The sequence below is a fragment of the Acomys russatus genome, chromosome 4 (assembly GCF_903995435.1).
Source record: "Acomys russatus chromosome 4, mAcoRus1.1, whole genome shotgun sequence".
NCBI lineage: Eukaryota > Metazoa > Chordata > Mammalia > Rodentia > Muridae > Acomys > Acomys russatus.
This window is the reverse complement of record NC_067140.1, coordinates 58566288-58592611: the sequence shown is the minus strand read 5'-3', so window position 1 is coordinate 58592611 and position 26324 is coordinate 58566288. Positions and strand designations below refer to the sequence as shown.

The 26324-nt window shown below is 52.5% G+C and overlaps 2 protein-coding genes across 2 annotated transcripts in view; one reads left to right on the top strand and one right to left on the bottom strand.

Annotated features, from left to right (window-relative positions):
- Positions 1–992: 992 nt before the first annotated feature.
- On the top strand, positions 993–23117 carry Shf (Src homology 2 domain containing F). The gene is made up of 7 exons (XM_051144520.1): positions 993–1512; positions 11572–11713; positions 14261–14467; positions 15948–16088; positions 17567–17732; positions 17883–18002; positions 22432–23117. Exons 1-7 carry the CDS (start codon positions 1018–1020, stop codon positions 22616–22618), a joined length of 1458 nt encoding a protein of 485 aa, XP_051000477.1. The 5' UTR covers positions 993–1017; the 3' UTR covers positions 22619–23117.
- Positions 23118–23879: 762 nt separating this feature from the next.
- Positions 23880–26324, bottom strand: part of Duox1 (dual oxidase 1) — a 34267-nt gene continuing 31822 nt past the window's right edge. The window contains exons 31-33 of the mRNA XM_051144519.1: positions 25580–25735; positions 25367–25495; positions 23880–24588 (exon numbers count right to left, since the gene is read on the bottom strand). Coding sequence (XP_051000476.1) covers positions 24466–24588; positions 25367–25495; positions 25580–25735 — 408 coding nt within the window. The 3' untranslated portion in view covers positions 23880–24465. The remainder of the gene's footprint in view (positions 24589–25366; positions 25496–25579; positions 25736–26324) is intronic.

Below are 26324 nucleotides of genomic sequence, written 5' to 3'. Positions count from 1 at the left end.
CAGGGAGTTTCTGGCCGGCTACAGTAGGAAGCCCTACCTAAAAGCATCCATAAGCAAGTATAGGAGAGTGGGGAGGTGCAGAGGCAGTGTGCAGAGCCACTATGAGGGTAAAGCAGATAGGCTCCCAAGCAGAGAGGAAAAAAAGGTTGGTCTTAGCTTCGGGGCTACAGTACTTCCGGTGAATATTCTGCTTGGTTCTAAGACAAAACGCCATGCACCCGGGGACCAGAGCCACGTCGGAACCGTGAGAGGGTAAGGGGCTTGGAGATAGACAACATTGAAACTGTTTCTCGACTTGATTTATTGACTTGTCTGTTTCTATTCTGTTGCTAACCTGATTGACAAACCCAGGCTTTAGCTTGAGGGATTTACACAAGAAAGCAATGCAGCCACGAGGGATGCGTGGGCCTGCCCGGAGGCAGGTGCAACCAGAGATGGGAGTTGTTTGTGCGAGGGTTGTTAGCATTTGAAGCTGGTGGCTGTATGTGGAAACGTCCAAGCAATGGGTGTCTCCGGGGAACTGACTACATGTGGTGTGATAAGTTTGTCTGGATAGAAAGGCAACCTACGCTTGGGTGTGTGCTGAGGGATAGAAGGAAGTAGGCGGGACTCCCAAGGCGAGGGGACTAATAGGCACGTCTAATGAACAGCTCCTGCTAGAATGTTGTTTCCGGGTCTCTGGGCTGCGGGGAAGGGGGGGAGGAACAAGATAAGCGGGCTGTGCCTAGGGGCTCATCTTCCCGCGTCTGACGCAAACTGGGATCTGAAGAAGAGCAGATGGGACTAGCGAGCGCCCCACAGGAGCACGCGTAACGACACGTGGAGAGTTCACCCTGGGCGCAGCAATCGCACCCCGCCGTCTTCTATCTACTTCTCTCGAGTCCCCGGGTCCCCGTTAGACAGTAGGCCCCGCCCCTCTAGTCACGGACGAGCCCCGCCCCTCCCGCCGGCGCAGCCCCGCCCCCTCCCGCCCCGCCCCCGCCGCCCGCGGTCGGCTCGCTCAGTTGGGAGGGCCCCATGCTACTGAGCGGAGCTCCTCCTACGGGCTCCGGCCCCGGGCCGCGGGCGCAGGGCAGCGCGGGGGGCGGCCCCGGGGGATCCCGCCGCGGGGCTGGGGGTGCGGGGACCGGCCCGGGAGGGGGCGGCAGCGGCGGAGTCGCAAAGTGGCTGCGGGAGCACCTAGGCTTTCGAGGGGGCGGCGGCGGAGGGGGCGCCAAGCCCGCCCCCCCAGAGCCCGACTACCGCCCCCCAGCGCCCTGTCCGGCCGCGCCCCCTGCGCCGCCCCCGGACATCCTGGCCGCCTACAGGCTGCAGCGAGACCGCGACTTCGAGGACCCCTACTCTGGGGGCTCGTCCGTGTCCGCAGCCCTTTCCACCCCCTCCGCCCCTGGCCCTACTCCGCCCCCGCGCCACGGCTCACCCCCGCACCGCCTCATTCGGGTCGAGACCCCGGGTCCCCCAGCGCCCCCTCCGGAAGAACGGATCTCCGGACCCCCCGCCAGCAGCGACAGGGTGAGTGCCGCGGCAGGCGTGGGTGGTCAGGAGGGGTGGTGGTCTGAGGTCTGGGGATTTAGAGAGGGACAAAGGTGGCTTGGTTGGGACTCAGCCTTTAGCTGTCAGTATTTCTACTTGACGCAAGCTTAGTTCCTGACACGGGGGCTCAAATTTTTAACCCCATTGTTAGATTTTTTTTTCCCACCGACTAATCTGAGCCCCTAAACTCTGCCATGTTTCTTGTTAGGGCCCCAGGACGGGTGATGACCTCCCTCAAGGGTTCCACTCTCAGCTTTGCAAACCCTCCTAAACCTGGAGCCCTTTTTCTAACGGGCATTCAGAAGCAACCTTCCCTCCCTTTTGCTGGTTTATGGCCTTTGTGCCCTCTCTGGAGCAGCGGCTTCTCTGCCCTTTGATCTTTTGACTCTTCCCTCCAAGGCAGAACCGCACAAAGCTTTCCTCCCCGCCACCTCTCCTCTCCCTCCTTCCCCTTCCTCCCACCCTGTCCTGGAGTGCAGGCGTCTTTGCATGTCTGAAAGCCCCAGAAAGGAGCTGAAAACCGAGATTTCGTAGGTGAACACAGCAACTGCTGGCGGTTGCGTTCCCCAGTGGGATTAGAGGGGGTGGGACGGACGGACAGACGGGACGCCAAGATGGGTATTGTGCAGCTCTTACTGAAGAAACTCACCTCTGGGGTACAAGCGCACTCCTTCTAGTGTTCCCCCAAGTGTAAGGGCACTTGGTGGTCAGGACCTGTTGCCCAGTTAGCTGTTGAGCTAGACTCATTCCTTCATCATATCCTCTTGGCTTCCCTCTTCCTCCGTCCATTCTGAGGGAGACGGGAAATTTTCATGGATCTGCAGATAGGGAAAAAACTCCCAGCAGTTTGTTTCCCAGGACATCTGCCTTCCTTCTTAATTCCAGTTTTAGCTTGTCCTGGAAGAAAGACAGCCGAAAGCCCATCCTTAGTCTCCCCCATCCCTAAATCGGAGGATGGTGACTCTGTGAGCCACCCCCTGCTCTGTTGTCCTCCGTGTATTTGAGAACTTACTTCTCTGGGGCTTATTTACCTCTCTTCAGCAGAGAGGATTTTTATCTTATTAGAGAACAGTTCATGTCTAAAACCTCAGGTTTCAGAACTGGGTTTTTTCTTTTTCTTTTTCTTTTTTCCACCAAGAGAGTACTGTCCTGCCAGGCTTCCTGGATAAGAGAGACATGTGTCCAGCTTGGAACAAGAGCCCCAGATGTGTGAATCATTTCCCCCATAGTTCTTGCCATAGAGCATGGCTGCCCACCCTGGCGCAGCATCCTTAAGCTGCAAAGGAAGTTGGTTCAAGGGCACTTCTCCCAGGCTGTGTGCTGTCTCCTGCTGTTGTATGATATGATGGTGGTATGGCAGTAAAGCAGAGGGGAACAGCTAGGCCTGGTCCTCCCCACTGATCTGTCTCCTCCTCTCTGGCCACTGGCTGTTGGCCCATGGCCTAAGCTGTCCTTGGCTATTCTCCCTGTGGTGGCTTAGAATGACCTAACAGGCTGCCCACCAGGCTGTGGGTTCCTCCAGGAAAATGTCCTTTTTTTTTTTTTTTTTTTTTCCTTCAGTTCTCCGAACTGTCTGACACAATGTCCTGAAATGGTGTCTGTCCATTATCAGGGTGATGGCCTACGTGTTGGGGACTTCCAAGACATAGCTCTCCTCCTGCTTTCCTCCCGAGGCCATACATACAGACCCTTAGGCCCTGCTTGCCAAGACTGCATGCTTCAGTTGGGTCAGCTCTGATCTGTGGCTTTTTCAGCCCTGGTGGGGGGGTGGGGTGCGCAAGGCCTGACTCTCTTGCCAGCCAGCCACAGAGACAGGAATGAAATCCAACAGGCTCTCCCAGGAGCCACACAATCTGTGCTTTCTTTGGTGGGTGTGATAAAATGATCCAGGATGTGCCATCTGAGCTGTCCCTTGAGCTGACATGGGTCTTCTCATTATTCAGAGAGAATTCAACTCTCTGCCATCTAGGAACAGAATTTGGGAGATCCCAGACTCTAACCCTAGGAAGAGCTAAGCCAGACAAGGTGCCTTGAGCTCTTACTGTAAACCCAAGGAGCCAGTGACACCTGTCCGGGGCTACCTCTGCACCCCCGACTCCTGCTGAACTGCTGTTTCTATACTGTGTGGTTGCTTCCCTGGTCTCCTCAGCTCTGCAGAGCTTCGGTGGCAGAGAGAGGCACCAGGCCACTCCAAGAGCGGCTGCAGCCTGAGGTTGGGTAGAAGTGCTTCTACACTAAGCTGTAGATGCCAAGGAGCCCACAGGGTGAGGAGGCAAGAGGGACCGGGGAGTTGCCCAGGTCCTGGAGGTTCATTAGCCTTCTTCCGATGCAGGCCTCTCTGGCTGCCAGCCCACTCTGAAACCCACTGGTATAATTGGCAGAGACACAGAGCTGACCATCTGGCCAGGCCTGGCAGGGCAGGTGTGGGAACAGCAAGAGTGACACCCTGCAACCGGCAGCTAGGGCCTTGGCCAGATGGCCCCCAGAGAAGAACTAACTCCCTCTGGTGCCTGGCCCTTATCCCACTCCCAGGCTTTGCTCAGGCAGAAGGTCCGGGGTGTTGGGCCTCTTCTTCATGTGTTCACTGTTTTCCAAGCTTCAGCAGGAAACAAAAAAGAATATACTTTATGGAAAGGGAATGAAGGCTCAGTTGCCTCTCACACCTACAGTGTGTCCTCTGTTGTGCCAGTAAGAAGGCAAGACACGCCATCAGTAATAAAACAGGCACCCCATAATCATTTTTTTTTTTGTTTCGTTTTTGGTTTTTTGTTTGTTTGTTTGTTTTTTGAGACAGGGTTTCTCTGTATAGCTTTGGCTGTCCTGAACTCACTTTGTAGACCAGGCTGGCCTCGAACTCAGAGCGATCTGCCTGCCTCTGCCTCCTGAGTGCTGGGATTAAAGGCGTGCGCCACCATGCCCGGCTCCCATATTCATTTTTTGTTTTTTCAAGCTAGGGTTTCTCTGTGTAGCCTTGGGTGTTCCTGACTCACCTTGTAGACCAGGCTGGCCTCAAACTCAAAGAAATCCACCTACCTCTACCTCCTGAGTGCTGGGATTACATGTGTGTACCCCCATACCCGGCTTAGGCACTCCATATTGAAAACAGGCCTCTTATTCCCAGCTCATGGTGGAGATCCAAGGGCTCTTGAGCACCCAGAAATTTTGTGCAGATATTTCTCCTTTTAATGGAGAAAGGCTCATAAATCTCAATTTTTTTAAGTCTTTTTTTTTTTTTTTTTTTTGGAGACAGAGTTTCTCTGTGTTATCTTGGTGGCCTGGCTGCCTGTCCTGGACTCGCTTTGTAGACCAGGCCGGTGTCGAACTCACAGAGATCCTCCTGCCTCTGCCTCCCAAGTGCTGGGATTAGAGGCATGCAGCACCATGTCTGGCTTAGATCTCGAACTTTTACAGGAGTTTATAGCCCCTCAAAACAGTATTGAAAACTTTTTTAAAATGTCGTTAACAATTTTTAAAAATTATGTATATGTGTCTCTGTGTGTATGCTATATATGGCTTTGTGTAGATGAGTGCAGGACTGTTGGAGACCAGAAGAGGGCGCCAGATCCCCTGCAGCTGTAGTTACAGGAGGTTGTGAGCTTCCTGGTGTGGATGATGCTGGGAACCAAACTCAGATCCTTTCCAAGAGGAGTGTGTGCTTTTAACTGCTGCACCATCTCTCTAGCCCTATACTGAAAACCTTTGTGTGTTGTGTATGTGTGACTTCTGGGAGTCAGCTCTCTCCTTCCACCTCATGGGTCCTAGGGATCGAACCGAGATAGGCCTGGTGGCAGGAACGGTTAGCCACTGAGCCAGCTTTCCACCCCAGGGTTGAGAACTTCTAAAAACAGATGTATGGACACAGGCTTGGATCATCCAGGCCCCTTTTAGAAAGGAGTGAGCAACAGGAAGAGTGAAGTGAGGCAAGAGGAAAAGGCGTCTGTTCGATCAAGATGTTCCTGTCCTGGTGTTACTGTAAAGCCTGCTGAAGTTAGGCCTGCGCTTAGACATTGTCACTGAGTATAGTGTGGCCTTTTGTGACGCTGCCACAGGCGCTGAGAGAGACACGTGTTCCTTGGGGGTTTTGTTGTTGTTGTTGTGTTGTTTTGTTTTGATTTTTTTTCTTTTGGTTTTTAGTTTTTTGGGGGGGTGTGGGCAGGGTGAGACACGGTTTCTCTATGAAGCCTTGGCTCTGTAGACCAGGTTGGCCTCCAACTCACAGCGATCCACCTGCCTCTGCCTCCCAAGTGCTGGGATTAAAAGCATGCACTACTATGCCCAGCTTGCTTTTTTGTTTTTGTTTCTGTTTGTTTGTTTTTTGTTTTGTTGTTGTTGTTGTTGTTGTTTGTGTGTGTGTGTGTGTTTTTTTTTTTTTTTTTTTTTTTTTGAGGCTTTTCTTTTCTTTTTCTTCTTAAGTAGGCCTTCTTATGCCTTCATGGAGTGTGGAAGGCTGGGTAGCTTATCCTGTGCTTCTGCTGTGCTGGAGATAAAGGGGGACAGCTGTGACAAAGGAAGGAGGCCAGGGTAAGGACTGGTGTGGCCCAGTTAGACCAGCCCTGGGCTGGTTATCTGTGTTCTCATTGGTGCTCTGAGGATGGCTGAGGAGTGAGACTGCTGAGGGGTTGTGCGTCTGGCCTTTCCCCTCTATTAGCTACTGCCCCCCCCCCCCCACACACACACTGTTGCACCGCAATTTGGAACCAGATACCTGGGACATCTGCACTGGCTTGGCCAGCGAGTGACTTGGTCAACACCTTGGCCCTAGCACTCTGCCTTGTGAGAGCCGGCAACAGCTGAGAGCCTGGTGCTCATGGATGGGAGAAGAAAGCTGAGCTGAGTGCTAGAGGGGGGTCCCTCCAGGAGTATATTCTCATATATATATATACTTTTCTTTATCTTTTCTTAAGTATGTTGTCTTATGTCTACACACAGCCACCATGGCATTATTTAAGAGCAAAGATGGAATTCAACAACTGTATACCATGGACTTAAAGTGCCCTCCTAGACCTGACGGGGGCACCAAAAATTGGTCTCTTTGTCTTTAATAATACAGTGGCTGCCATTTACTGAGCACATTTTGTGCCTGAAACCATCTTCCAGCAGCTAGTGTGTATTGGACCAGTCCGTGTTTACTGTAACCATCTAAGAAAGTCTATCCCCGGGTTATAGGTGGGGAAACTGAATGGCTCACAAGGATGTTGAGTCGCACTCAGTCTCACTGAGAAGGACTCCTTCTCAGCTACTAAGAAGTAGCCCGAATCTTACAGCCCAGCAGCAGGGCTCTGAACTGAGTGCCACACCCGGGCCCTCAGCACCTGCCACCAATGCCCAGGAGAGAGGCAGTGTCCACACGGCGTTTGCTAACTAGCAGCGAGAGACCCTTAGAGTAGGAGTGGTGTAGGGTGTGTTCTGCGTTTCACAGAATTCATTATCTCCTGAGTTCTGGGGCCTACTGCTGGTGGGACTGCCTTGACGCAAACACAGACATGACATACCCAAGGGCCTTACAGCCCCGTGTCTTGTGATCGTTGCATGTTGGGTAAGTATGGCGTTGCTTTCATAATTAGAAAACGGGAAATGACCCGTTTGTTTTAATGCTGGTGTTTCCCAGGCATGTACAGTAGCAGAAGGTATTACAGTAAGGAGGAGCACCAGAGACAGATGTTTGGCCTCAGAAAAGTAAGTTCTGTGCTCTTAACCACGCTGATTAGGTCATAGGTTTTCCGTGACAAAGGGGAAATATGAAATTAAACAGAATCAGACTGTCAACTCTCAAGTAATTTTTTTTTCCTCTAGTGCTAAAGATTGAACCTGGGGGGAGGGTGGCTTTCAATGCTAGGCAAATGCTCTTGCCATTGAGCTATGTCCCTAGCCCCTAAATTAAAATATGTACCTAATAATTGAGGAAAGAAAAATCTGGAAACATTCGTGAAAAGGCACTGAGCGTTTAAAAGACCTGGGTCTCAGTCTTGCCTCTGCCACCGACAAGCTGCAAACTCCGATGCCTAACAGACGTATCCCGACTCTGAGGCCTCAGCCCCAAATGTGAGGCATTATAATTATAAAATATTATAAAAACAACCATTTATTTTATCTTTACTATTTTATGTTTATGGCGATTTCTCTGCATTGTATGTCTGTGTACTGTGTGCATGCAGTACCTGTGGACACCAGAAGAGGGCATCAGATATTTCCTCCGGAACAGAAGTTATGATGGCTGTGAGCCACCTTGTGGGTGCTCGGAATTGGACCTGGGTCCCCTGGAAGAGCAGCCAGTGCTCTTAACTGCTGAGCCATCCCACCATCCCTTAGAGCTAACATTTATTGACCACTCATCCTTATCAACCTTTTAGCTAAGAATATTGCCGGGCAGTGGTGGCGCACGCCTTTAGTCCCAGCACTCGGTAAGCAGAGGCAGGCGAATCGCTGAGTTCGAGGCCTCCCTGGTCTACAAAGTGAGTCCAGGACAGCCAAGGCTACACAGAGAGACCCTGTCTCGAAAAACAAAACAACAACAAAAAGAATACTACAGCGCCGTCTTGCTTTTTATTCCTTACCCTTTTCCTCCAAGTACCTTTTTCCTGCTACTGGGGGAGGGGGGGGGGGGGGTGGCGGGGAGAGACAGGATGGGACTCAGCCTTGCAGACCCTTGCAAACTTGAAGCAGTGGAGGACATACGCCATGAGAGAGTTGGGGAACTCTGAAGTCCACAAAGTATTGCTCTGCAACCCCCAGAACCATGGATAGCGTCAGTCACGTGTTGCAAGGGCCAGCTGCAGAGTGGAAGATGGAAGCGGCTGGCAGTCCTGTTAGCTACCTTGGGAGAGGTGAGGGCAGGAAGGAGAATCAAAGGCTGACAGCTGCTCTGAGAAGGGCCACCGCCCAGCTGATGAGCGGCAGGGTCCTAGAGACAGCCTACAGGATAGCAGAAGAGAGAGTGGGGCCTGATGCCCATTGAGTAGCCTCTACTTTAACTCCTTGTTGGGTTTACCTCCTGGGTCAGCGGTTTAGCAGCATGCTGGCTAGAAGAGAGGAAGTACTTAAACAGCACCCTTGTGTTAGGTGCCTTCCCAGCCTCCCAGCTGACAGTGCTTCCCATCCACCCCTGAGCCAGAGGCTTTGATCCCTGTTCAATGTGGAGTCTCCAGTGAGCCTGGTCCTCCCAGTGTCACTGGTCACTCAGGTCCCTCAAAGATCAGAGTGACTGGGTCAGGGTGCCATTGGTGTCGGCTTCAAAGATAGAGGCCTGTGTAGGAGCTCCTTTAGACATCCAGGAAATATGCATTCGGCATCTACTGTGTGCCGGGGCCTGTGATGGGTCATGGGTAGATCAATGGGCACATCAGGCCGGGGGGGGGGGGTGGGGGTGGGGGGGGGGTGTGAGGGTGGATGCGGGGGGCGGGGGGACTCAAAGGGCAACAAACAACAGATTGCAGTAGGCCAAATGTACTCCGCAGAGACAGATTGTCCCCCTGTTGACACAGAAGCACTGAGCAGGCATGCCTGGGATCTGACTGGGATTTTCTGTGCCCAGAATGGGTTACAGGTCCTGCCAGCCTTCCCAGCTGGTGACTCTGCTGCCACTCTTGTTCTGGGCCTTGTTGGTAGCTGTCTAGATGCCCCAGCTCAGGGTGGGGGTTTGGGGCTTCCTGGAGCAGGGTGTGGTGCCAGGAGCAGAACAGAGGAGCCATTGAGCTGTCTGCAGGACCGCCACCTGGTTGGCCACAGGCACTGTCAACTGGCTCCACAGAGGCCCACGCCAGCCTGGGAGGGGTCAGGATTCCAGGGAGAAGCGACTGTGTGCAACTCTGACCAGGCTTGCTGAGGGGAGACCTGGAAGGGCACTGAAGTGGGGCCCCGGGATGGCTGTTGGTGGCTTGGCCTCACTGAGAAGCTTCTTCGGGACCCAGGCTTGTTTGGAAAGGCTTGATTTCTCCTTTATGACTGACAACTCTACTGAGGCTCATGTTTTCTCCCTTTTCTAAATCCTTCAGCGGAGAGTGCTTTGGTCCATTCTTCTCCTTTTATGGGGTGGATTTAACATAATGACTGAGAGCTGTCAGTTCCTGGGTATTTAGCTGTAAATGTGGGTCCTGCCCTAGGAAGTGAATTGCCTGCCTGAACACACTAAATAAGTACTTAGCACACAAAGCGATCAATGCCCAGGACAGAGGTGCCTCATTGGCCAGGAGAAGGATAGAAGGGGCTTCTGAGAGAAGGAACGTTGAGTAAGGATTCTCCAGGACAGGAAAGTGATCCAGGCAGAGAGGAAACTGTTAAGTAAAGCGACCACAGTACTTTTGAGAGCCACGGTCAAAGAGAAAAGTGCAATCTTTCCTTCTTTAACCTTGAACTTTTCCCTCAAAACACTGGAGACCTACTTATTGTTGTAAGGGTTAGGTGTCAGGTGACTCAGACACTGTTGAGCGGCTGCCACACGTGAGTTGGTGCTGCATACTGACCGGCAGTGTGGCTAGCAGTGGGCAAGTGGGGGATGCTGTGGATGCCACTTGGCCTGGGAGGCAAAAAAAAAAAAAAAAAAAAAAACTGGGGATAAGGGGACTCTGTGTGTGATGGACACAAACAGATCGAGGGATTTTTCTAGTGCCTCTGTCTGTTGCTTATTGGATCTAGAAGAGACAAAATGAGATATCTCCACTAGCAGATGCCCTGGAGTACCAATGGGTCAACATGAGGCACCCTAAGCAGGCAAGTATGGAGGAAGGAAAGGAGCTAAGGGCTAGATTGGAACAAGGTAGGAGCTAAACACCTGAGGATGAGATAGAGTCAGCCTCAGAAGCCTGTAGATAAACCATGTGGGCTCAAAGGACCAGCCACCGGGATGTGTGAGGGACAGTTGGTTCTTTCTCCATCTTGTCCTTCCAGCGGTCCCCTCATTCCCAGGTCCTCTCACTAAGGGCAGGGTGCTCACCTGCCTCAGCTGGCGCCCTCAGATCTGAAGTCTAGGCTTCAGTTTGGTGAAATGCAGGAGTGGCCTCTTCCTGGGCCCCAGGCCCCACGCCCCAGAGCCACCTCTGACACTGACTGTGGCCCAGGAGTGGAGCGGTGCTCCAGGGCCTGGCTTGGTGAGTCCTACCTTCTCCTGCCCAGTTTGGAGAAAGACTCCGTTGTCCTCAGTCCTGCCCTGCGTGCCTCAGGCTCCTGTGCTCTCAATGGGAGCAAAAACAGAGGGTTGATGGCTAGCCACTGTAGGAGAAAAGGATGGGCCACAGGGGAAATGGAAAGCTAAGACTAGCTTTCCGGATCCTGGCCTCTGGGAACTCGGGGTTCAGTAGTGTCCCACGGTGCCCCGAGGTATCTCTCCTCAGAGGCTGAAGGGGACTCACCAGTTACAGGTTGATAGCCCTGTGCAAAAATAGCATGAGTTCCAGGTTTGATTTTTTCCACTGAAGCACAATGGTTTTGGGTGTGTTTCCTAACTACCTATGGCCCAGTTTCTTCAGAGCATTTATGATGCCTGTGGGACAAGGATCCGATAAGGATCCAACAACCTAATGGTGACAAAGTGATGTCTCTGCTTTATTCCCCACCCCACCCCCTCTAAATCTGAGACAGGGTCTTACTGTGTAACTCTGGTTGGCCTGGAACTCCCAGAGCTCCACCTGCTTCTGACCGCTGGGATCAGAGGCGTGCCCCACACTATCTGCTTTAGTCTCTTCAAGGTCACTGGCTGTTTCTTTGTTGAGCATCCGAAGTGTGGCAGGCTACACTGGGATAATCTCGGAGTTGCTTCTCCGTTCTGTTCTTGAGCGAGACATCCTGCAACCCATTTGTAGCCAGTGCTTTTGAGTTCTCTCTGTTAAGCCACCGTGCACAGGCTGTCGCCCAGCTCGGACCCTAAGATAAGCTCTCAGGACCCGATTCGCTTCATCCTGGCTGTTTAGGCTAGGGCATGACCATGAGGCCGTGAGGGAGATGAGCAGGAAAGAAAGAAGCCCCATTTCTGCCGGGGGTGGGAGTTGGGGGGAGCAGAGCTGCCTGCCCTTGTCTGAGCCTCGTTCTCTTTCCCTTCTCCCACAGTTGGCAATCCTAGAGGATTATGCAGACCCATTTGATGTTCAGGAGACTGGAGAAGGCTCAGGAGGAACGTCAGGAGCTCCAGAGAAGGTCCCTGAGAATGATGGCTACATGGAACCCTATGAGGCCCAAAAGATGATGGCTGGTACGTACTGAGGACGAGGGAGGTGCTTCCTGAGGCCTTGGCTCTGCACAGGTCTCATAAGGACTGGCTCCATGGTCCCTAGCAAGTAGGGAGAAAGCCTCTGCCAGGCCCTCAGCAATGTGGTCAGGGCCTTCAAGGTAGTGAGAGAGAAGGTGTAAGCTGTGGCAGTTGAGGCCGTAGAGGAGGCCATGTAACCAAAGGTCCAGTAGAAGCACTGCAGATAGGAAAAGCAGGATGGTGGTACGGGGCTGAGTCAAACCTCCCCAAAAGAGAGTCAGTCCCGTAGCCTTTGGAAGTAGGAGGAGTCCGAACTGTCATTATCAAAGAGAAACACTAGCAGCAGGTTCCGTGGAGTAGTGTAGGTAAGTATTTCAGAGTTGGGGCAGAATGAACTGAGTCAGACCTGCCCTTGGGGAAACAGAGGCCAAGAGATGAGCCAGGGAAAAGAGTCAGAATCGGGGTGAACAGAGGGACCAAGGGCAGGCCAAGAGAAATGTTGTTCAGGCTCTGAGATGGCAGAGACCAAGAAGGGGCCAGAGATTGAAGTAAGGAGTGTGGACTTGTGCCAGAAGAAAGACTAGACGAGATGGCATTCACGGGGACTTCTGAGACCATAGTATAACAGAAGAGTTGCCTATCACAAAGCTGAGTTAGCACGCTATCTCAGAAATGGTTGGGCACGTTGCTTCTTGGTGGTGGTGTGTTTTTGTTTCTATAAGACATAGTCTCAATATGTAGTCCAAGCTGGCCTGGAACTTTGTTGTGTAACCCAAGCTGGCCTCAACTGTATAGCAGGCCTCCTGCCCTTACCTTCCAAGTGCTGGGATTTCAGGCATATGCCACCAGACCTAGCCCAATTGTTGGGGTTCTAAGGAGCCAGTTATTAAACATTCTTTTTTCCTCTCCTCAGTTTAGAAATAATTAAGAAGTAAGATTAAGGAGAGAGCTAATAGAGATTAAGATCTCAACTTTATTACTGATAAAGCTGATGGAAAGACATCACAGAGCGATGGTAACACAATGGGTTTTTGTAATGCTTTTCAAGAGAGCTGAACTTGCCCCACTCAAGCTTGGCAGCACGGGGGGGGGGGGGGGGGGGGAGTTGCCGTGGCCACAGCACAGGGACACATTTACTCACCGCATGCAAGAGAAAGAACCAGAATTAACCATGTTTCTGCAAGAAGGCAGAGCAGAGGGCAAGCATGAGCACACACTGCCTTGTCAGATAAGCCGCTCTGCCCCCTCCTCGGTAGAGATGGGGGGGGGGGGCGGCAAAGAGTGTCATCGCAGGAATGTTATTTCAAGAAGCCTGTGAAGTGGAGGTTTGTCCTGGTAAAAAGTCTAGCTATGGAGAGATGAGGTTGAAAGTGTTGAGATATTGAAAATGAGCAGCTGAGATTCAAAGAACGCAGTAGGGTCTGGTCCAGGAGAAACAGTGTAGTGGGGAGAAGTGGAGAAAGTAAGAAAGCCTACCCTGTTTAGGTCTGAGGGGTGGCATGGGCCATGGATATCCTGGAATTATATGTGAAAATTCAAGCGCAATTAAAGGTGCCTTTTTCTTTGGGGTGGTGGTGTCGGGGTGGCTGGGGGCAGGCATGGGTACTGGGGATTGACCCAGGCCTCCTGCATCCTAAGCAGATATTCCACCCCTGAGATACAGTCCCGGTCTAAAATACACATTTTGTGACAAGATGGGGTCAGTGATCTACAAAGATTTCCTAGCTCTGGAGACGGTAGTAAGTCTGAAGGGAGCCTGCTGCTGTTAAAATGAAGGCTCAGCGGTTAGGAACAGTGACTGCTCTTCCAAAGGACCCGGGTTCAATTCCCAGCACCCACATGGCAGCTCACAACTGTCTTTAACTCCAAGATCTGACATCCTCACACAGACATATGTGAAGGCAAAACACCAATGCACATAAAATGAAAATAAATAAATTATTTAAAAATAAACTAAAATAAAATGAAGCATCGTTAACGGGCGGGGGTGGGCGTGGGGTGGGGGACCAGGACCAGAACTCCAGATGTAGTGCTGTGGTGAGTCTGGGCAGAACGGTTTAGGGGTCAGGGTAGGAAGAGCTAAAGATGGCCTGGGCTTGGGAGCAGAGGCCAAGAGAGGATGTGGGAGAAAAGATGAGTGGGAAGGAGAGAAGACAATGGATGAGATGTCAAAGGGAAAGTTTTAAGAACAGGGCGTCAGCCTTGTCTGAGCAACAGAGGGTGTCCTGATTGTGAAGTTATCTTAACTAGAACGTAAGTGGGAATGAACGAATAAGCAAACAGAGCTGGGCACCAAGAAAGAGATGCGCTAGGGGAGGACTGTGCCTCAGTTTCCTTCACATGCCGGCTTCAGCTTCCCTGGGATCCTTCTAGCTTTCACTTCGCCACTTGTCTGCCACTTCCTCCCCTGGGTCCCGTGCTCTTGGAGCCCTGGAAATGTCTCAAAGGCGAGGGACCCGGGCTTTGTGGCCGCTGAGTCTCTCCCAGAGCCAGGGCATCGGCTCTGGGTTAAGCTTACTCCTCATGCCTCTGTCCTTTCTGCCCTGGCAGAGATCCGGGGTTCTAAGGAGACGGCAGCTCAACCCCTACCTCTCTATGACACACCCTATGAGCCCGAAGATGAGGGGGTCAGCCCAGAAGGTGAGGGGACTCCCTGGCTCAGGGAATCCCGCCTGCCTGAGGATGATGAGAGGCCTCCGGAAGAGTATGACCAGCCCTGGGAATGGAAGAAGGAGCGCATTTCCAAAGCTTTTGCTGGTGAGCCTCGATGGTGTGGAGGACGGGCTGGTGTGGAGGGCAGCAGCGGCTGTGCTGGGGCCTCTGAGCACTTCCCCGGCTCAGGACAATGGAAGGAGCAGACCCTGGGAACTGAGCAAGGCTGAGGTGTGGAGGTCTAGGGCAGTATAAGTGAGTTCTGTACCAAGGGCCAGGGACTTGGGTAGTGTGGATGCCGCACTGCATGCGGAGCGTGGGCGCAGGGAGAGCAAAGACACTTTCTTACATCCCACCTCTTTGAGGCTTGAGCTATAACAACTCTTGAGGACCTGGATAAAAAGAAAGACGTTCCCTTACAGAATTATGAAAGTTGTGGCATTGTGGCATATATTGGACATATTTGACAAAGAGAGTGTTTGACACATGACATGATGAAAATAGACGTATAACCTGGCCTTCGGGCCTGTGTCTCTCTACTGGTAGCCAGGGGTGTCTGGCTCCAAGGGCATCTGGGCTGCAGGTGGAGGCTGTGAGTTTGCTAAGTAAAGATCCGTTTCTCCTGTCCTGGCCACTGTGTCCCAGGCCCAAGTCCACCGTGGAAACGTGCACATTGGCAGCCTCAGGTGGGCGGAGCAGAGCGCCTTCATTCCTGAGTCTTGAGGATTTAGGTGCCAGTAGATTTCATCCCTGCTTCCATGTACACACAGACACACACACATATACACGCACCCACGTACCCACACCCACATGCACACACAGACACATACATACACGTGAGAGCACACACACACACAGCTCATCCTGCATCCAGCCCTCAGCTGCCCTCCTCCCCACACTGGCAGCCAGACTGGGAAACCACAGGTTTCTGCTTTGCTTCCTGTAAAGCGCACACCCATGAAGGATGGGCCATTTATCTCTAGAGGTCTCCCTGGAGAATCAATACTGTTTGGATTGCTTAATGGGAAAATCTATGTTCATCATTAGGGAACCTCGTTAGTGGTCCTGCAGCCACTGGTGGCGTCACTCAGGACTGGGAGGACGATTCAGTTTAAAAAAACAAAACAAGAAAAACCCTTCTGTTCCAAGTCTGAGCAGTCCAGATACTCCTAGGCTTCGTCGGAGTCTTGGAATCTGCCAGTTCCCAGGCTGAAGGATAGATGAGATTAGGGGACGAAGTGGGTGTCAGGGGCCCGGGTGTGGTTCTGGGAGGTATGGGCAGCTCCTGTTTCCCTCCTGGTCCTCTTGGTTCCTGGAAGCTAGTGAGGAGGTGGAAGATTAAGGAACCCACAGGGCTGACAGGCAAGACTCCCACAGTTTCCTCACCAGGCCAGGCGGGTGTGGGTAGGGTCTGCTCGGCTCAACCTTCAATTCTGTTTCCTCCTCCAGTGCTGCCTCTGCCTCTGCCCCTCCTCCTTCCTAGGCTGTTGTGTGTCTTAGCTCTGCAGTTTTGGTGTCTCAACCTCTGCCTTTCTCTGTCTCTGTCATTGTCTTTTTCTCTTCTCCTTTCTGCTGCTGGCTCCAGTTGACATAAAGGTCATCAAAGACCTACCTTGGCCTCCGCCTGTGGGACAGCTGGACAGCAGCCCCTCCCTGCCTGACGGGGACAGGGACATCTCCGGTCCAGCTTCACCCCTCCCTGAGCCCAGCCCGGAGGACAGCAGCGGTGGGTCCTTTGGGGACTTAAGGCCAGAGAGATAGGTCCTTTACCTCTTAAGTCCTTGGTGGGCTTGGTTGGAAGAATCCCTCTTGTCCTGGAGGGTGAAGGAAAGGACATATCCCTCCTTCCCTGGAGTTGTATGCATGGTCTTTCTCTCTCCCCTTCTCCCGGTCTTTGTGTAGCCCTGGCTGTCCTGGACTCACTTTGTAGACCAGGCTGGCCTCGAACTCACAGCGATCCGCCTGCCTCTGCCTCCCGAGTGCTGGGATTAACGGCCTGTGCCACCGCACCCGGCCTATGCATGATCTCCTAACAAAGGCTCTTTTCTGGTATGATCTTCAGCATGCCAGCACAAAAATCCAGTTTGTCAGTTTTAATTTCAGCACTTGGGAGGCTGAGGCAGGAGGACTGCCCTAAGTTTGAGGCCACATTGAGCTGCTACATAGTTCCAGAACAGCCTAGACTACAGAGTGGAACTCTTATTGCCTTAAAAGAAAGAAAGAAAGAAGCCACTGTTTTAAAACTTGAGCTCTCTTTGGGTGGAGCTTTGCCTGCCAAGGCAGGTGTTTGTGAGGTATGGGGAAGTGCTGGCAGAGGAGATCCTCACTTCGGATGACCAAAGGACAATAAGGTATTCATTTAAGAGCTACAGGGTGAAAGGGCCTCGGTTGGGGGCGGGGCAGGGCGGAGGGGACGAAGGCATCAACTTCTTCCTCTACATCCAGCATTGCCCAGAATGAACGCCCCAGGGCATATGCGGGCGTTGGTGCTTGTGGACAGGCATTTGCCTCTGTTGTACACGGTGCATGAGCATTTGTAGGTATTTTGTAAATGCAGGATAGAGTGTCACCTGTTCATGTGTACCTGTGGCTATGTGACCCCCCCCCCCCGTGGGGTTCCCTTTTTACTGCCTCAGATTGCCCTGCTTTGAAAAGGCAAAGCTACATCCCTGGGCTTCTGTGGGTGGGGGAGGGAAAACAATGGGCAGCGACCTTGGGGTGGAGAGGGCCGGCAGTCTGGCGGCTTTGGACAGTATTAGCCTGTCAGGATGGCACCAAGGGGAATCAGATAATTGTTCTTAGATCAATAAGTCATTTCTACAGAATGGCTTGGCAGGCCGGTTTGCAGAGCGGTAATGAACTCTGAAGAGGAGAACGAAACAATATTATCCACAGTGAAGCCACCCTAAGGGGGATGGAAGAGGGGAAGGCAGTCAGCTGAGGGAAGAAGCCTAAGTGGTTTTTCATGTTGTCCTCCCTCGCCTGCCTGTGAGGACTGGGAGGCCCCATGAGGCTTGGCGTGGCTGAGAGGAGACGGTCGGTACCCCTCCCCCAGAGTAGCCCAAGATTCTGTCCCTGGAGTCAGGCAGTAAGCATGCCCTCCCAGACCATGCCTTTAGAAGAAGCAGGCTTCGGGTGCTGGCTGCATAAGAGGATGCTGCCTCTGGGGACCTCTGAGTCCATGAGCAATGTGTTTCCTTACAGCTCAGTTTGAAGGATCGGAGAACTGCGTGTCACCTGGCCGGGAGGAGAAGGGTCGGCTACCTCCCCGGCTCTCTGTTGGGAACCCCAAGTCAGCCAAGCCATGCGTGGAACCCAGCAGCCCCCTGGGGGAATGGACAGATCCAGCGCTGCCTCTGGAAAACCAGGTGTGAGTGTCTTGTGTCCAGCTGGGGACTCCCTCCCTTTTCCTCCCTTCCTGGCACTGGCTTCCCTGCGGGGGACACCCTGAATGGGTGGGCCTGGATGGTGGCAAGGGGACCCAGCAGAGATGGCCCCTCTTCCCCTCTCTCCTCCTCAGCTGGTACCACGGGGCCATCAGCCGAACAGACGCCGAGAACCTGCTCCGGCTGTGCAAAGAGGCCAGCTACCTGGTGCGAAACAGTGAGACCAGCAAGAATGACTTTTCTCTCTCTCTCAAGTGAGTAGGGATGGCCGTGGGTAGTGGGACCCACTAACCTGTAGGGCAGAAGGCAGAAAAGGGTTCCAATATTCTCCTCTGGTCCAGCCAGACTGGGAAGAACCATAGGTCTTGTAAACAACCCAGGCTCTACCCAGGCACTGGGGAACTTGAACCGTCTGACGCACCTCAGGCCCTGTATTACAAAGAGGAAACACTTGGTTTAGGTTTCTGTCAAAGCTGCTCAATCTCTCTAGGCCTCCGTGTTTGTTATTTATGATAAGATTGAATAAGATCCATTTTATTGGGACCGATTAAGTGACATAATAGCACTTAACTTGGTGTCTCATCACCTAGCATTTTTTAAAAGATGTATTTATTATGTATACAGTGTTCTGACTGCATGTATGCCTTCAGGCCAGAAGAGGGCACCAGATCTCATTATAGATGGTTGTGAGCCACCATGTGGTAATTTTAACTCAGGACCTCTGGAAGAACAGACAGTGCTTTTAACATCTGAGCCATCTCTCCAGCCCCCAACCTAGCATATTTTTAAACACCAGGCAAAGTGATTAATAAATTATTGTCATCATCGTTAAACCTTAACATGTAGCAGCAGCACCTGTAAGGAGATGTGGGAGCTTTTCCTGAAGCAGGGTGAGGTGGGGGACTAGGTCTTGGGAGAAGGGCAGAGCAGCAGATGAGGAAATGGGTGTGTGAGGGGAGGGGAGGAGGTGGCCAAGATAGGGCTCCACACAGCCCAGGCTTAGACTCCCAGGCTCACCACAGTAGGATGGCCAGTGCTCCTCTGGAATTCTACCCAGGATAGACTGTCATCTACAGAAGGTGGCCGGCTGGAGGGAGGTGTCCGTTTACCTTCCCCCATCACTGCAAGAGTGTCTGGGACACCTCAAACATTTCCTGGTGCATTAGATACTGGTATATGTCTGCCCCTGCCCCCCCCCCACACACACATATACTCCGAACAAATCCAAGGGTTAAAATTACATATATTTAAGAGCTGATTGTTCATCTTCACTAAATAAGATCAGAAAAAGCACCAGAGAGCTAAGTGGCCTCAGTTCTGTTCTGATAAAACTAGCCAGTGTGACCACAGACAAATCACATAACTTTTCTGGGCCTCAAGTTCCCTCAAGCTATAAAACAAAAGAGAGGATTTTGGAAAAACTCATTTGTCAAAACTCTGATTTACACAGCTTTCGGTGGCATATTGTTACTAAGATTATAATTGAAATTCTTGCCACGTGCCACCCAGCATATATATATATATATACCATGTCCAAATCAACTACCACTGTGCTGATAAATCTCTTTTTTTTATACAGATGAAATAGATTCAAGGAGCTTTGTTACTTGCTCAAGGTCACCAGCTAAGGATTAAGTCTCCAAGCTGGATACGGTGGTGGTACCTATGGTCTCAGTGACTCAGGTGGCTGAGACAAGATCCCTTAGACCCAGGCCAATGTAGACAGAGACCGATTCACAACACACACGCACGCACGCACGCACACACACGCACGCGCACGCAACCTGGCTCAGTCTGACTTCAGGAACCACACTTAAGTGACAGGGGTCCACCCCTCACCAGATGCCACATGCTGGAAATCTGGTACTATCTAGCTCAAAAGGAGACACCCCCAAAGTTTGGGTCTTTGGAGTGGAACCGGACCATTAGAGGTGAGGGCATTGCCTTTAGTGTAGAGAATAAAAAGGCAAGCCTGGACGGCTGCTACAGCCCTAACTGATCTGGCCCCCTGGGCTGTCAGCCAAGGTCTCGTTTGCATATAAATGGCTTCTCTGAAATACAATTATGGTTTCTCTTCTCTCCCTAATGGAAGGGCTTTCACTGGTAATTAAACAACTTCCTCAAAAAGCCTTGCCAGCCCTTGGCCCACTTGCCCAGCTGGTCCCACCCAAACCCCCTGAGGGTCTGGCAAGGACCTTGCCGTGTCTTAATGGACCCTTAGGGCTAGTCCCTGGAGGTTGAAAAGCAAAGCCAACCCCTCCTCCAGAGGTTAGTGTGTCTGTTCCTTGAGAAAACACCCTGTGCAGTTTGAGAGAGGCAGTCCCAAGTGGACTGTGGGAAGGGGGTCGCTCTCAAATAGTGACGTGAGAGAGAAGACATGGCCCACACTGCTTCCCACAGCGCATGGGGGCCGCTGTTTACTGGCTACCTCTCCTTTGCCCACACCCTTAGTTGCTTTCCCTTAAGGGCCGGTGTGGTCACTGTGTGCACCAGGCAGTATCTCAGAGAGCCAAGCAGATTCCTAAGTAAGACTTCAAGGAACCAGACACTGAGAGGAGTGGACTTAGGGGCCAGTTTCCCACCCACCCCCCTTTTTTTCTCTTCAGTTTCCCCGTTCTTCTCTTTTTTTCACTTGTTCTCCTGAAGTAAAAACTTTTTTTTTTTTTTTTAAACCCAGGTCGATGGGACCCCACCTTTGAGGCAAGGTTGAAAGAATGGAAGCAGCCTCCTTACTGGTCCTGCTTCCCACACAGACCTCTCAGCTCCCTGCTTTCTCCTTTAGGCTCAGGCTAGCAATAGGCAAATTTGGCTTCAGTGCTCTACCAGACATTCCTTAGCCCATGCCTGTGGGCAAGTTACAGACCCAGCGCTTGGCAAAGCAGGCCTCTGATAGTCTGGGCCGTTGTTCTTGCTGTGCGGTTCACCTCCATACTCTTAAGTTGGGGGTGGGGGGCAGCATTTGAGAGCAGGCTGTGGGTGTGCACAGTGAGTCACTGTCTGGAGGGCAGGGCTAGCTAATGCTGGTTTTCGGGGTTGTTCAGGGAGATGGGAGAGGCAGAGGAAGGTGTTCTCTAGCCAGCGTACAGGTAATGGAAGTCCAGTGTCCCCACTGTCATCCTCATCAGCCTGAGTTCCCCAACAGCTCTAGGGATCTCAACTCAAGCCAAACCAGGATTGGTAGCTTTGATACCAAAAAGAATTTCAGGACTAGCCAATGTATGAAGCAGACTTGGAGCTTTTTTGTTTGTTTGTTTCTTTTTCGAGACAGGGTTTCTCTGTGTAGCCTTGGCCATCCTGGACTCACTTTGTAGACCAGGCTGGCCTTGAACTCACAGTGATCCGCCTACCTCTGCCTCCCAAGTGCTGGGATTAAAGGCGTGCGCCACCACACCTGGCTCTTTTTTTTTCTTTTTTAAATCACAGTTACTTTAGTATTATGATTATGATTATGAGAAAAGGACGTGCTCAGAAGGAAATGGGGTTTAGTCAAATGTGAGTCCAGGCTCCTGAGGCTGAGGGTGTAGCTCCTGCCCTGTTTACCACAGTCATACATGGGATTTGGGCTGGGTCTGAAGCTACCATTTTATCTCGGATGGGGTCCTGATAGGATTACTATCAGTACGGTAAAAGTTTAGCCCACAGGAACACAGGAGGGTGGCATAAGCTATCTGGTATAAACAGGTTTTTCTGCCCCCCCCCCCCCCCCCCCAGTTTTCCAGCTATAGGAAAAAGAGTGAAGCCTACCCCAAGACCACCCACATCCAGGCCTTAAGACCTGCTCGTTGTTACTTTAACATAAACTTTCTACATTTGAAAGGGCTGTTAAGTCTGTGTCAGCAGCCTTGACAGCAAAGGTCCCTTGTGCTAGACTTCTGGCTTCTTTGCTGGAAAGAGGCTTCAATCAGACTCCAGGGTGAGGGGCTTTCCCCTCCCCCTACCCCCAATGATCCTTCTTTCTATCCCACCTCACCCTGAGTAGGTAAAGGTAACAGCCTCCAGATAAATGTCACTCTAGGCTGGCTGGCTGGCTGGACTGAGAGGGCACAGGAAAAGGCTGAAGGGATGTCACCAGGAGGCAGGAGAGAAGCCCCCAGATTGGGAGGATTTCCAGATTAGCCCCTCCCAGCCTCTGCACAGGAGAGTTCCAGCGAAGATTAGCTTGATTGTCACATCTGCATACTCTCCCTCCTGCCTGGGGCATCTGTGCCTCCCACAAATTACCACCCTCACTGGTGCTGCAGTGTAGTTCAAGAAGGGTGAGCTGAGCATAATGTTCAAAACCTAGGGTTCAGTCCCCAACACCCCATAAATTAGCACATGCCTATAATCAAGAGACAGACAAAGAGGATCCCTCTGACTATATATATATATAGCAAATATGAGGCTAGCCTGACCTACAAATCAAGGTCTTAAACTGGTTAGGATCCCAGAATTGGAAGGTGCTGGTCACCACACTTTTCACCAGTGCACACCCGGTACACTCACCATACACACATTCTTGGCACACCCAGTGTCCTCACCTCAAAGCCTACCTACTCAGCCAACCCGCCCACCCCACATCCCATCCCTCCCTGTTTACCTCCCAGAGTTTAGGGATCACATTTGCTGGGGGTGTAGGAGGGTGGCAGTAGGGGATGGGGGAGAACGTTCTCGCTGGCTACCAGGATCTCTTCCTCTTCCCAGGAGCAGTCAGGGCTTCATGCATATGAAGCTGTCCCGGACCAAGGAACACAAGTATGTGTTGGGCCAGAACAGCCCACCCTTCAGCAGCGTCCCTGAAATCGTCCATCATTATGCCAGCCGCAAGCTGCCCATTAAGGGGGCGGAACACATGTCCCTGCTCTACCCAGTGGCCATCCGGACTCTGTAGATATGAGACCAGGGTACTATGATAGACCTGGACCCAGCCCTTGTCTCCTGCCCGAGGATTGTGCTTCTTACCAAGGACGTGATGTCACCAAACCTGGCTTCCCCCTGTCCTAGGATCTAGTAGGCGCTGAAGATTCCTTAATTTATTATTAAAAGGGAGGGAATCCTGGGCCTTGGAATAAAGGGGCTGTGTGAGGCCGGGAACAGGAAAGCCTGGGGAGAAGAGGGCTCCCGCACCACCACTCTCCGCCCCCTCCCCTCTCTCCATCTTCCCAGTCCCTGTCCCCAGAGGGCCAGCCCGGGCTCCCGGCCAGAGGCTCTGCCAGGCATAGCCGCGGCCGCCGGCGCCGCCCAGGGCCTGACGGGAGGGGGCGGGGAGCCAGCGCAGACTCTTCATAAATCCGCGCTGGAGCTGCGGGCCGCCTGCGAAAAGCACTCTTGTCGCATCCAGTTCGTTCCTTTGACCAAACATCCAGACGTGGCCCGACGTTCGCGCCGGGCAGGGGTTGTCCAGGTCGTGTCGCTCCCGCCACCGCTCCTCGGCGAGCCTAGCTTCCCGCCAGCAGCGGTTTGTCTGGGAGGCGCGGAAGAGAGACAAAGAGGCAGCGCGCCAGGGAGGCGGAGGGCGCGGGCGGCGCTGCCACGCGGAAGGCGCGCTTCCTTCCCGGGCGGTGCGTCTGTCCCCATGGCAGACTGGGCGCGCCGTGTCGCTCTCTTTTAGCTCCCTCTGGTGGCCGGGTTTCAGGGTCATGCCACCCTCCGCCGACATCGGGGTGTCAAGGAACGCCCTCGAGATGGTTGTTCACCGCAACTGTGCAGTGTCGTCAGTTCCGAGTTTCTAACCCGCTGGATAGTTTCTGCAAAGTGAGGGTGTGTGATCTGAGAAATGAGGGAATGGACGGAATTGGTTGGAATTGGTCCTCTTCAGAAATTCTTTGACAGGAAGAGCAACCCACCGGTCTGCAGATAGGGAAACAGGCCCAGGTGCTAAGGGAGTTGGCTATCTCCTCTTGCTGCCTGGAAGACCGCGTCTCAGGGCAGCACTAGAATAGCTGATACCCTGGAGGAAGCCAGGCGGACAGCAGCTCCCTAGAGTCTTCCTGATGTTATCAGAGGCCTAACATTGGCCAGAGTGGGGAGGTAGGAAGGGGCCTTCCTCAGCCTTTGCTATACTGGCAAGATATCTAGCCCACTGGGTGGGTGATTTTCTTAGCCTCATCCTGTCTTGAGGCAGAAAAAAAAAAGAACCCCAAAGATGGAAATAAAGTTTATTTGCAAAAGAGACTACTGGAGGTGGGGAAAATAGGGCTGAGGGACTAGTGAGCACAGAAGGGTCTGACTACATTTTAAAAGAGAGCAGTTGTCTGGTTAGGCTGGTCCTGGGGCGTTCTGTAAGTCGCCCCTGCCTACTCTTAAGACATCTCCCAGCCATTTTGAAAGTGGGGAACCCAGAAAAGAGGAAGGTTGCAGAGTGAAGGGAGCTCAAAGATGCCAGCACCGTTGCCACCACTTCATCTTTAGACTTCAGTTACCTACGCAAACGACCGCCTGTCTACTGAGTTGTTTTGTTGTTCCCTTAAAAGAATTCCCACTTTGTCCAAACCGGAAAGCTCCCCTACTTTTGAGCCTTAAGCTCTTACACAGTGTCCCTTCTCCAAGCTCAGACACATTCTGGCCGTAGAGATCGCTGAGGCCACACATGATGCTGAGCACGGCTACCTGGACCACGCTGGCAGGTGGGAAGGGGGCCAAGGCTGAGGCAGCCAGAAGCGAGGAGTACTGAGTTCAGGTGCAGGCGAAGGCCCTGCTCTGCCAGGCAGTAGTGGGTAGAGTTGCCAGGAAGGAGGCCTAGAAGTTCTCGTAATGGTGAGAGAAATGAGTCCTGTCCTGCCTGTTGATGAGCTGACAGGCCTTCTCCACATTCTTGGTCATGCCGGGGGGACCGCAGCTGAAGACGCCAATCTTTCGGACCTGTTGCAGGAGGAAGAGCCAAAAGCAAACGTATTTACTGGCAGCGCTGAGTCAGTATTGGAAAGAAGAGTAAGGTTCGTGTTTGTGGTGCAGGCTAACTCTTTGGCCCGGTGCACCCACTGAAGGTGTTTTTTATTTGTTTGTTTGTTTTGTTTTTTTCCTTTTTTCAAGACAGGGTCTCTCTGTGTAGCCTTGACTGCCCTGGACTCACTTTGTAGACCAGCCTGGCCTCGAACTCACAGCGACCCACCTGCCTCTGCCTCCTGAGTGCTGGGATTAAAGGCGTGCGCCACCACGCCCGGCTGAAGGTTTATTTTTGTACCGTGCATGGTGAGGGTTATCTCACTCTTAAATCCAGCTCAGTTTTGTAAGTGCTAGGTTACTACTGTAGGAGGGCCAACCTGATTGGTGTTCAAGTTGACAGACCGCCCATGCGTATATGAGATATGTTCCATATCCAGGGAAAGGGCTGGCTCAGTATTGAGGGTAAGCATAGCCCTGAGGGGATAATAAGGAGTATTTGTGTCATGAGCTCTTCCACTTAGTGCATGAGTTCAGGCTACAGAGTTGGCAAATCTCTGTTCCCTTCATCCTTCTTTAACCACCTTAGGGGTAACCCTCCATCCACCTTTTCAGTCTGTAACCTACTGAACCCCCCAAAGGGATGGAAGAATCTCAGCAATGAACGAATTTCTCCCCAATAGAGCAGGTTTGAGGGCTCTGCTCAGACCCCAGGGTGATAAAAAGAGAAGAGAGCTGAGATGTGGAGTAGACTTACTTGGGGGTGGACCTCCTGCAGAGAGTTGAAAAAGGGCTCAAAGGGAGGGCGACCAAAGTGGGTGACAGAGCGCAGGCCCGTGAACAAACTCCGGTTCAACACCTTCTGGAAGTGCCGCTCACAGATGTACTGGGGGAGTGAAACGGGCGAGGGAGGTCGTTGCTAGGACCCTGACAGTGGCCCACCTGCCCTGGCTGGCTGGCCCTGGCCTACCAGCATGGTGGTCCTGAGGTCAAACTTCTCAGCCAGCTGGGTGATATAGATGTGCACAGACACCAGGTCCTGGCGGTCATTCTCCTCCACCTCCCGGATGATGTCAGCCAGCCACTCGAACTGCCGCTGAGTCCTCGTCACCCAGATGAAGTAGATCTGAGGACACACCGGGGCTCAGGGCCAGTTCAGCTTGGCTTCCCTGCATGGCTGGGATCTCAACACAGAATTCTGACTTAGCCAGTCTGTGCCTGTCCCCGGACCACGTGGGAAATAGGGTGTATGGGAAGCAGAGTGGGGTTCTGAAGCCAGAGATGGAGTACCATGGACAAAGAGAGAGGAAGGAGTGAAAGGCAGCCTGGTGCCACACCAGAGAGCCTTCCACAACTGAGATGAAGGTCTGTTGGATCCGAGTCAGCTTCCTCCGGCCAAGCTGATCGCAGCACTTCCTTTGTGGGTGCTGCTAGGGGCAAGAGGCTGGCCACCTCCGAGCATAGCTGAAGGGCATTTCATAGAGCAGCCACCTTAGCCATCCCTAGCTGCCTGAAGTGTGGTAAAGGGAGCCCATCGCCAAACTCCCACCCCCGGGGTGGGGAGCCAACTTCAGCTTTCAAAAGGAAAAGCCAGGTGCTATGGGTGACAGGACAGAGAAGAGTTGGCACAGGACAAGGGCAGGAAAGGAGCTGTCACCCTCTGAGTGCTGACGGCATGTGGGCTAGGCCTCTGCCCGCCACATTCCAGCACACCT